At 37.9% G+C, this 12,242-nt stretch overlaps 1 protein-coding gene across 1 annotated transcript in view; it reads left to right on the top strand.

The window, feature by feature from the left end:
- Positions 1 to 11,157, top strand: part of beat-Ic (beaten path Ic) — a 29,073-nt gene extending 17,916 nt beyond the window's left edge. The window contains exons 2-7 of the mRNA XM_070995672.1: positions 1,700 to 1,911; positions 3,665 to 3,800; positions 4,020 to 4,153; positions 6,851 to 6,973; positions 7,058 to 7,247; positions 8,993 to 11,157. Coding sequence (XP_070851773.1) covers positions 1,700 to 1,911; positions 3,665 to 3,800; positions 4,020 to 4,153; positions 6,851 to 6,973; positions 7,058 to 7,247; positions 8,993 to 9,672 — 1,475 coding nt within the window. The 3' untranslated portion in view covers positions 9,673 to 11,157. The remainder of the gene's footprint in view (positions 1 to 1,699; positions 1,912 to 3,664; positions 3,801 to 4,019; positions 4,154 to 6,850; positions 6,974 to 7,057; positions 7,248 to 8,992) is intronic.
- The last annotated feature ends 1,085 nt before the right edge of the window (positions 11,158 to 12,242 follow it).

Raw genomic sequence — 12,242 nt, forward strand, 5'->3', positions numbered from 1 at the left:
AATAAACATCTTGTGATTGCTGAAGAGTAGTTATTACAAACGGCTTGTGTAAGTCATACCAACAATTCAGCCCCAAGAAAGAAAACCTAGAAGTACAAAAAGGCACACAATGGAACATAACAATATGCATGATAAAGCATGTCAGGCAGTAGCATCCCAGGATACCCAACTTTTGTTGGCGTCCCTTCAGTTAAATGGTGAACCATTAAAAGTGGACATTTGTAAACATAAACTGACAGATAAACACCCAGAGCAGACACAGAACTTTCTCCCACCCCGGGGGGAAAAGGGAAAGGGAAGGGAAAGTGAATGATACGAAGAGTTGCCCCTGCAATTTTCATTGGTTTATATTGCACAGCCACACGAATATATCAAGGGAAAGGTAGGAACCCGACCCAAACACACACACATACTTCTAACCAGGGAAAGCAGTTAAAATACTTAACAAACGTAGATTGTAAAAGTTTTTTATAACAAAATAAAAGGGCTGGGAAAGTTGTTGTTCTTGCTGTGGTTCTTTGGGGGCGGAGATTGAGTGGATTGGGTATCTCTGTGTATCTGGAAATCGGAAGGTGGTCAGTGCTAAACAACAATGTGCAGCTGAAGGACAATTTTGTGCGCCCTGCGATAAATGCAGCCACATCAAGTGCGGGTCGGAAGGTCAGATGGCTGGGGGATTGGGTTGGGGGTCGGAGGGCACAACAAAATGCTCGCTCGTTATATGGGTCAATATGGGAAACAAAAGCATTGTTCACCGGTAGAAACAGGAAAAAAGGCGGAGGCAGCGCAACAAAAACCACATGCACTGTAAGAAAGTTTTTAATTAATGTTGCAAACAGGTTCTTGATTATTTTTGAATAATTTACAATGTAGTTAAGAGTTATTTTAATTAAAGGCAATGAAAATTAGAACATATTGTACATGAACTATAAAGTAAAAGTTATAGTTATTTAACAGGGCTTAAACCATTTATTTCAGAAAATAGATAGGTTTTTTCGAATTTCTTTTTAAATATATACAGTTTATTCGAACAAACAAAATTTAGATAATTTCTAAGCTATTTTTATTTTAACGAAAAAATTACATCAAATCATATAAACAACTTTTAGCTTACTGTATTTTAATTTCAAAAGGGTTTTGTGCTTAAGGTTTAACAAAACACATAATTCTTTTCAGTAATCCTATTTTTCACTCACCCCTTAACCAGAGTAGCCAAATGATAGGGACGAGAAAAAAAGACGGAAAAAAGAAAGCAAATCGAGATATCGGTGGTTGGATGGGATTCTACTTTGTTTGCAACATTTTGTGTTGTCATTTGAAACATCGAACGGAAAGCAGTGGTCGGGTCAGCTGGTCACTCTCTTATCAAAGGAAGGGATGACATCCAATCGGAGTGCCCAGGTTTTTAAGGAAAGGTCAGCTTTGCACTCACCTTTCTGGTTTGCCATTCCCCCTAAATGGATGGGGTTAAAGTTGTCATTGCCAAGCCAGGCAAAGTATAATAAGAAATCACTGGCATGGGAAGATTACAAATGAAGTGTTTATTGCTTTCTTTCTAAAATTCGTCATTATGCTACCGTGACTTAAGCAGCAACGCCAATTATACCTTTAATCGTATACTTGAAAAAACACTATATATTTATGAACCCCCTTGGATTCACGCATATTTCACTTACCCCCGAACTCATTTTATTTGCAGATTTTATTGTGGCACTCAAGGATGTGTCGGTAATGATACCACAGGCGGTGAAACGTGGCAGCAACGCGCTGTTCACGTGTAATTACGATATGGAAAACGATACTCTATATTCGGTGAAATGGTATAAGGGCAAGCGTGAGTTTTATCGCTACACGCCCAAGGAGAATCCGGCTATGAAGGTCTTTGCCATGACAAGTGGTCTCAATGTCGAGGTAAGTACAAGTACAGCAGTGCCCAGACATGGATATGGATGTGGATATGGTTAATTCCCTTAGCACCATTTCCATGTCCCCATAACGCGCACATGTTACTGCAGTCGCGTGTAAATTATATCCATAATGGCTGATTGCCAGGACCCCGAAACCGGGGAGAATTCGTTTTCATAACGACATTTGCCGGCTTATTTGCCCCACTGCCCGTTGTAATTATGCCAGTCCATCCGGAGACGGAACCGGATCCGTTAAGAGTTGTTGGGCGTGGCCAATTAGTCGCTCTTGCGATTGACTTGCGGCTCATTAAAAAACAATATATACAGATTGCATAAGGCCTTACGGGAAAAATTACACCTGCGAGCATTAAATAAAGCTCTATATACACTTTAGAAATTCTTTATTTTTAATTATATAATTAAAATTCCAAATCTTAAAAAAGGATATTATGTAAACATAATTTCCTTTTATAGTAATCTGGCAAAAAAAATCGAAAATTTATAATCTTTATATATTTTTAATGGCACAAATTAAAAAAAAATCAAATATTTCTGGTGCATTTATAGTCAATGTAAATTTTTAATCTTATGATTATGTTAATCTTTTAAAGTAGAGACCCGTAGCAAGGGTATAATGGCAACCTTTAATTATTACGGCGGAATACACAAGGGCCAATTAGGTATCAGTGGCAACAAATTGGGTTAAACACTCGCACGAACTTCAGCCATTGATCCTCTGGAACTGCCAATGACCTTTTCACCGCCCACCACTCTCATTTAATTTTGTCCTCTCCACTGGTTTTATGCCACATTTATTTATGCTGAAAATTACGCACAATATTAAATGCAATTTATTAAACTTGATTTTTATTAAGTGAATTGTTTTATGAGGTTTCCTCATTTTCCCTTCAGAAGATTACATTTTGCCAGCGGCGTAATCAAAATGTAACACTCATTTTTATTCGAAAAGCTTAAGCGTTGGGCAGACTACACAAATTGTGTATTAATTCAAGACTTAAATTCAATGGCTTATGTTTAAAGTAAAAGTGTATAAAGGACTAGCAAAAACCGATGGCAAAAATTAGTTCAACGAAAGTTTAAATTCATTTTGAATTAACACTCTAATTTGTTCAGTATATATTTTTTGTTTATGAAAGAATGTGCGACCACTCATTCAAAAATGATTATGAATTGATCAGAATTTAAAAATAACCTTTTCATTTAAACTTTAACATTGGAGTATCTGCTTTCATCTTCTTTTTAAAAAGTTATATTTGTCTTAAAACAAGACAAGTGCCTGTGAAATAGCACTTCAGATGGGTCAAGCGATGCTTCTTACTTTCGTATTATTAGATGCTTAAGAGCCCACGAGAAAGATGGCAACAAGGATTACACTTGTGATTAAAAAGAAAGCAGCTACCTCTAAGTGAAGTTGCTTTGAGTCAAAGAAAACCTTAATCAAATGAAGATGAGCCCTTCAGCTTTAAAATCAACCCTTCACCTTTGTGCCCTCAATTTGCAGTCACTTTCCATCAGGCAATCTTCCATCGCCAACTGCTGTGCTTTTCGTCGTTATTCAGAAGAACGAAGACAACAATTTTTATACTTTCCCCATCTCATTTTTCTCTATCCTAGCTGGCTATATTCAATTTCTATGCACCGCGTCCAGCCAATTTTGTACCAACTAATTTTTATTACGTTCTTCATTTCCCCGCCCGTTTGCTGACTTTCTCCGTTCGCTTTCTCCTTTTCTCCAGCGCAACCTTTCGAATCAGAGCCACGTAGTCCTGCAGTCGGTGCCGCTGAATATTTCGGGAAAATTTACATGCGAAATATCCGTGGAGGCGCCCACCTTTCAAACGGCCATGGTGTCCGGCGAAATGGAGGTGGTTGGTAAGTAAAAAAAAGAAGAGCATCCAAAAATCAAAAAAATATATACCTTATACAGCGTTAAGAATTGCAATGGCCTAATGGAAGGGCGAACCGGTGGCCGAGGCTGGCAAATTAATTAGAACAAATCTATTTGAGCCCGCCACCGACTTGGTCCTTTTGGGCTAATTTTACATTTCCATTCCTTGGCTAACGACCCACTTTTTGGCCCACTTTTTGCAGAGCTGCCGGAAGAGCACACTGTGGTTACCGGGATACAGGCACGTTATCGCATCGGCGATTTGGTCGACGGCAATTGCTCAATTAAATACTCGAAACCGGCTGCTAATTTGACATGGACTATTAATGGTATTGTGGTAAGTTTTGGTTTCGTTTACCCCAGCTATAGGCACCCGGACACGCCCATTCCGGCGATACCGCCCACACCGCCCTTCAATTAGCAGGCATTCGGAAATCGGTGAACGGAGGTCTTTGATCGCCTTCCATGGATGGGCGCCAGTTTTTCAATTAGTCATTGGTTAAGAGAGGGGCTGCAACTTTGTTCCGGGTTTGAATGCACTCTGAGTGTCGAATAGCGGTTGGCTAATGCAAGTTTATTGGTAGCCAGGTACTTTCCCTAATTAAATATCGGTTTCAAAGCCCTGTCAACTCACATTTAATTGAAAAATCGATCTGTTGGAAAGTGTTTACGTTTTTGCAAGGGAGATTTGTATCAAAATTACTCATTCTTAGTTCATAAATAAATAACCTAAATATATATTGTGGTGTGTTATAATAATGTTACCTCAATTTAACCTATAACCTGTAAATTGCTTTTTTGATTTAAACATATTGTTCATAAAGTTGTTCAAATATATGTTGTAAAATAGTCAAAACACAAAATGTTAAACATAATTCGGAAAACTTATAATATATTGCAATAATATTGCTATGCACTAGTATGCTGCATATTGGCTTAAAAAGTAATCTACCATTTTTCATTAAAATTTTAAAGTCTATTTATTATTGTTGGTACATTTCAGTTTCATTTTTAACACAGTCTTGATAGTCTAAATGGGTGATTTTCTAAAATAAAACACAGATTGGTCAGCAAATCGTTTGAACATATTTGCTTTTATTCGAACAGTTTCAAATTGGAGTACATTAAATAGTGAACTCTTTAATTGCCTCCTCGCATTTGATCAATCGAGTTGTTTAAAAAAAAAAGGGGGAAAACATGGTGAAACGTGGCCATTGGTTTTGCAATTTTTTGCGTTTAGTGTGCGATTTTTCATTGCTCGTCTGTTGCATACTTTTTGGCACCTGTGAGTGCGGCGTTTCCATTTTGCAGGCCCATCTTTTGGCATTTATATTTGCCTAGAATCCGCTTTTTCTTTCGCTCCTTCGGTTATATACATTTTTTGATATGCCGTCAGTTTTTATGCCATTTCGCTTTTGGCCAGAATGGGCTGAGCCGGGCTGGTGGGCTGGTCTGGATGTTTTATGGCCGCAACCACAGCAGTCGACTGTCGACTCCAACAGGAGGTCATACTGGCACAGTGCCTCCTGCCAGTTTGCGCCCAGCTGCTGTCACGGCTCTCCTCTCCGCATGATTGCACAGGTGTGATGCGGGGCTGCAAGGACGAGCCGGCCTGACATGTCCTGGCATTTTGCGTTCGGTTTTTCAAGAAACGTTTAGGTTGTCAGCTAGTTTTTCTCTGTGGCGTTTTTATGGCGGCCCAGAACATTACGGCCTTTCTTCTTCCAGACTTTCGGCTGGTGTTATTGTTATTGTTTCCCCAATCCAGACAGAGGGTTACCTGGTGGCAGCTGGAGTATAGTAAATGCGTTGTCAAAGTCACGGAGGCCCCTACAAGTCATATTTCAAGCCAGCGCCCTTTGAGAGTGTGTTTTTCTAGGTTAGAGATCAAGTTGTAAGTTGGTTGCGCTTAGTCAGTCCTTGACTCTAAAGAAAATTAAGTCGGTTTCATGAGTCGGCAGATATGAATCTGTCATTCAAGTACGAGCTTAATAATGAAAGTTTAATTGGATCTAAGCATTTTCAACCTCGCAGCCTTTCACATTGAAAGCTATGAAAATTACTTACATTTTTATGGTTGTACAAAAAAATATTCGGCTTGCTTGAATTGTTTTCATTTATCTTAAAATTTTTTACATAAACAAGCCAAGCAATAAATAAAATATTAAGTCATGAACCCACTTACATCTAGTTATTTATTTAAAATGTAGGTATTTCTCAATTATAAAACATTTAAGAAAAAATTGCAATTTTGTATTTCTATCTTTATATTAGGTAAAACCAATAAAATAATATTTCTGTGTATTTTCCGCTTTAAGCCTGGCTAAGAATAAATAGAAAATGCATGTGAAATGGCAAAGTTTCTGATTTAATCGCCATCAAAACAAGCAATTCAACAAAAAACATATTTATAAATATACCAAAATAAAGCAGAAAGAAACTAACACAAACAGCACTTGAGTGTTGCCTACAGTGGGTGTGGTGCCACTTGATCTTTTAGCTAACGAGCGCATTTCAACAGGAGCACCACTCACCCACCCCAACCACCACCCACCGCCCACGACCCACAGCCATCATGTGTGCTGTCAGCTGTGGGTGGTTTTGGGTGGTTTGGGTGGTTTGGGTGGTGCGGGCCAGGCCATCGTATCTGCCAGGCACTTCAAACTAAACTCACCGCAAACAAAGTGGCCTCGTCTTCTCGACACAGCTCACCCATGTCCTTTGGATCCTGCCCCTGGCCTCCCCCATCCCCCCATTCTGGCCATCATCATCACCATCATCTGCTCTAGTTAATCACTCAAGCGTAAATCTATTCATCATTCATAAGTTATAAATTTGCCTCGGCCGCTCTGGCATGGTCGCCTTTATTTTTCGGGCCAAAAGTGTCAGCTTTGGTTGGGGGGGGGGAATAGTTTTCGCTTTCATATTGCCGGCCCACTTCATCGAGAAAAGGATTGCTGGATATTTACAAATTGATTTCGCTGCAAATTCGAGATGCCACTTGACATTATTCGTGCCCATTCGTATCTTGTAGGTGCCACCGCATCACATAAAGACTTACCAGACGGAGAGGCGGGAGAACAGCACCCTGGAATCGGTGACGAGTGCCATACATTTCATGGTCACCAATCAGCATTTCCTCAAGAGTCAGATGAGGGTAAGCATATAGTACAAATACAATCCGCACCAGTTGAGGTTCTAATAGAGCCCCCCACTGTTTCGTCCCATTTCCTGTTGTTAGCTCAAGTGCACGGCCAATATCTTTGACATCTTCAAGGAGGAAATGGAGAGTGTCATCGAGGAGGACCGGCCCAGGATAATGGCCTCGGGCAGATCGTATGACATCAACAATTATCCCCTGGAGGAGCACACGAATGGCGAGCGGGGCGGCTTTGAGGATCACAACGAGTCCTATTTGACTTACTACTCGGGTGAGTACTTTGGGCTTGAAAAGGGGGACGATTGAGTAGAAGATTGCCACTAAATAAGGGAATTACATATAAGATATTTGGTGAAATAATTTAATGAAATGAGCCAAATAGTATGTACACAAACACTGCTTCATGATTTCGATAACAGACTAAAGTTGACTACAAATTAAGCCCCAGTGCAGGAATTGATGAGCCATTATTATTCTATAGATCTCTATAAAAATGTCAAATAATTTGACATCTCACCGGAAATCATTTAATGAATTTGTCTGTTTTCAAAAATGCCTGATATTCATAGCATAAACATAGTATATGTTAGCAAACCACTTTTAACAACTCCTCTTAAACAATCTTGATGTTCGAAATGTTTAAAAATCGTTTCGCCGTAATGATGACTTTGTTTTGGTAATAATACTAATCTATATATAAAATATATCATGTAAAAGTTCAATTACTAAAGATTTCCTAGCGACAAACTAATAATTTAGTTATATCTCAAATACAGATATTTACTTCAATAACTTACCGAATCAAAAAGATTGCAGTTAGCCATTCGATACGTTTAAGTGATCCCATCTAAGGAAAAGGCAAAGTCTTTGGCAAACAACCCAGATGGACTGCATCCCACTCAGTTCAGCCCACTGCATCCTGTCGATGTCCCGGGCACACAATGTAAATTATGTAAATAAAATTGTGCAGCATAAACACTCCTCCAGACTGCTAACAACCAGGAGCAAGGAGCAGGCTTATCGAATCAGATGGCGGGGAAATCAAATTGCTATAAACTAAGTTTAGACATGAAAGATTGTCGCGGAATTGCGGCAGACTGTGCAGGACGGAACCGTGATTGGGGCCTCTGGCGAAATTGTGGGGGATCCTTTCTATATCCTTCTTTTCTGCGCCCTGTTCCTTTTGCGGTTCTCCCTTTTGCCACTTACTAGCGACAACATTTACTTAACACCGAGTAACGACAACACCAGGAATAACAAGTGTGTAAACGCATTGAGCTGAAAATTGTATTTAAAATTGAGTTCACTGGCTTACTACCGATGAAACCAGCTGGGGAACGGTTATGTGAAACCAGCGAAATATCAACGTATGCAACAATATTTCGGTCACAGCGCCCAGGGGAAACCCTCAAAGCGGAAGTTTGCAACCCACCCTCGTTATTAAGTTGAAGGAATGAGGAGATTGCATATTCCGATTCCTTGCTTGCATTCCGCTCTGAACTTTATGCAAATGCACTGTTGACACACCCACTCACATAGGAAAAGCAGTCTGGCTGAATATCTAGTTTGTTTTTTGTTGAGGAACTGGATTCCTTCGGCGACGTTCCATAATTCGTTGAAATTTCTATAATAGAATTGAGAAGCGTTAGATGGAAACTAAATTATACCTAAATACTTTTTGACTCAGTCCAAGAATAAATGTATACATATGTAGCTAACAAGTTTAGGAAAGCATATCAAAAATTATCATTTAGTTTTCAAAAAAATTAATGTTCGTTTTTTTTAAAGTAAATAGAATTTCTTACATAAGGAAGGAAGTCAAAGTCTTAATTTTAAATCAATAAACTAATCAATTTAAGTTTCTAAAAAATATTAAAAATAAGGTACAAATCGCAAATTCAATTAATGCTTTAGTTTTCACATTGGCATCATTGGCAAAAGGCATGGGCCACATTTAATGGCATTGTCCCTGTTTCACCCACCCTAAACTCACCTATCTAATCTTTCCATTTCCAGCGGATAACGCGGCATCGGGAGCTTCGACAGCTGCGCAGGAAATCTTTTGGCAGTTCTGGCCATTGAAGCTAGCAAAGCCGCCCATCAACAGGCAGTTGGCGGGGGCGTGGCACTGGATCTGCGGGGGCGGTGGAGCGGCAGCCCTTCTGATGTTGCCGTTGCTCCTAGGGCCGCTAACCCATCAAATTATCAACTGTCAATACACAAAGCCGGCGACTGGCAAGGTGCAACAGCAACAGCAGCAGCAGCAGCAACATCACAGCAGCAACATCGATGTGACGGCTTCAAAAGCGGCAACATCCGCATCCGCATCCAGCGTCAAATGCTTTTATAATTGTCAAATGGCTACGGCGATGCCAACTCAGAGTCGCGATGGTGATGATGATGGTGATGCGAATATTGGCAGCACAACTGCAACAGCAACAGCAACAGCAACTGCTGATGTTGCAGATGTTGCTGCTGTTGCTGGAGGAGTTGCTGCGGGTGCGACTGCGAGTGCGAGTTGCAGCATTAAGCGGCTGTCAGCGACACTTGTGGGGGGCGGCGTGGGTGTAAGGGGCGTGGCCAGTTGGCCGGATCAACGATTATTGATGACTCGGCGGCGGCAAAAGCGGCAAAAGTGCCAAAAGAAATCGCAGGCGATGGATGCGATGATGCAGTCGCGTTGCAGCGCGTGCTGATGCCGAATTGATGATGAAATCCATTTCCGAAAGTAGCTTAAGGTGCTCCGTGCCACCGTGCTGAAATGGAAGAAAAACGGACCCTTTTCCTCTTCCCCTGCGAATTTTTGAAGGGCATAATTAATATACATGCGAACTCGTATTGATTGCATGAGCCAGCTGCATAAATCGATCTGGTCGTAGCTCTTAAGTGTTGTACGCATAAGGTCAGGGAAAGTGCAGAAATGCGGCGTATTTAATTATTGAGGATAAAGCCAGCAAGTAGCTATGAAGTCGATGAATAAAAACAGGAAATAACTTAATCTTAAGTCGGGGAAAAATAAAACATATGGTGAAACCAATGAAATAGCGGATACCCTGTACGTTGCAATCACACTCCTTTTTTTATTTTCTTAACTGCACATTTTTATTCACGCTCTTTAAACATTCTTTGCATTTTAAAATGTTATAAAAAAGGCGAGGCACTTATTATTAAATATAAATAATCCCATTTTTTTATTTCCACCTCCGCAATAATTTAGACAACACAAATTTACTGACAATAATAAACCCTACTTTGGGTTTAATTGAATGGTACATTTTTCTCATCTTTATTTCTGAGCGAACTTTTACTGTTAATAAAAGATCATAATAAACCAAGTACTAAGGGCAAACCTTTCAATGAGAGGAACCTCAATAATTGCTGAAAGAAATACCCAAAATGCACAGTTAATGTTTGGATGGCGTACAGGGTGAAAAAATACATGTGCTTAGTCACTGGAATGCGAAAAGTACTCAAAATGCTTGCCATGTTCGTTTTACTCCCTCTGTTGAATTTAGCATTAAACATATTCACAAAAAAAAAAAATCAAAAAGGTATATATAAAATGTGAACAGTGTACAGCAAGCTGAACTTTAGACTGCACTTGAGCTTAGCTTTCGGGTACCGTAGTGCATTTTAAAGTGGGTCTTTCAAAGCTTAAACATTGTAAACAACTCAAGCTAAAGCAAAAGAAATCAATAATGATATGTCTTCTCCTTGGCATAAAGACAATGTGTAAATATAATAAAATAAAAACAAAAATAAAATTTCATATTAAATAACATCCAATGTACAGAAAGGAACTTTTTACGGTTGTGGAAATCAAAAGCAAAATTAATTATTATAGCAATCAGTTATTTGTAGAAAAATCAGAATACATAGATCAAGCAAAAACGAAAGTGAACATTTAAGTTCCACTCTTATTTCGGCAAAATAAAAACTTCAAAAAAACAAACAATTATTTAACAATTTTTGGCCAACAAAAATCCAGCGGTAAATAGTTCCTTTACCTTAAAAATAAATCAATGTAATGCAATGGGTACTCTTGACCGAAAAAGAAAACAAAAAATGTAAATGAAAAAAATTAAGAAAATGCGTTTTGGACACAAACATAACAAATGTTGAATGATTTATTAATCTATATAAATTAAATAAATATTTCATAGAATATGTAAATAAACAAAGGAAAATAAATTGGTGTAAATGTTGAAAACAATTAATAAAAACCTATAGTAATAAATGCATGCGCCAAGATTTCTGTAATCAAATCGTGTTGTGAAAGTTGTCTTCCCTAATTTATGCCCATTACATTATGAAACATTGGAAGGGAGTTTTCATTTTAATTTTAATTTCACTATGGTTTCAATTATAGCCGTTAATTATTAAGAGATAAATAAGAATGTAAAAAATTAGTTTTATGTATATAGAAAAGAGACAAAACCCATTTTGATGTTACTGAATAATATTACAAATATTAACCAAGAGATATGAAATTAGAATAAGGAACCCTACATGTTTCTAGCTGCTAGGGACAACGATAAGTCATAGATTTATAATGAGAATCAAAAACACAAGCGAATGCATTTTGCATTAAATATAATATATTCATATCCCCAATAAATAATCGAACATGTGTAAAGCCAGAATAAATGTAATAATAAGCTCTAAGAAAACAAAATAGTGATGTAAAAACACTCAGCAAGGAAATAAAGTAACCCTCTAATCAATAAAAAAATTAAAACTTGTTTTAATGAGGATATCACTAGCTGTTAGGGTAAATATTTTGAATAACATTTTAAAGTTCAAGTTCTTCTTGGTATTTGAATTATCATTATTAGAAATATTATTTTTGACTGAAAAAGCTTTCTTTTCTATTACCGCAGTTATTTTAAAAATGTGTTAGAAGAAGAAATGGAAATTGGTATGAACACTTCTTATTATAAAAGATAACAATAACATTTTAAAGTTCAATTTCCTCTTAGCATTTGAATTGTCATTATAAAAAATATTCTTTTTGACTAAGAAAAAATCCTTTTTGTTTTTGATTTTCTTATTATTTTAAAAATATTTTAATAGATGAAATAAAAATTGCTATGACGCCGGCGTTCGGCGTCATACAAATTTTTATTCATTTTATAAATAAAAAAGGTTATTATTAATATATCCTAAACAAATTTTCGACAATAATCGCTTTCAGTTATCGATTAAATGTCTCATCTCCCATCTCCTTACATGTGTCCCATCTCTAAAACATTTAACAGCTGAGTGC

The sequence above is a fragment of the Drosophila suzukii genome, chromosome 2L, assembly GCF_043229965.1.
Source record: "Drosophila suzukii chromosome 2L, CBGP_Dsuzu_IsoJpt1.0, whole genome shotgun sequence".
NCBI lineage: Eukaryota > Metazoa > Arthropoda > Insecta > Diptera > Drosophilidae > Drosophila > Drosophila suzukii.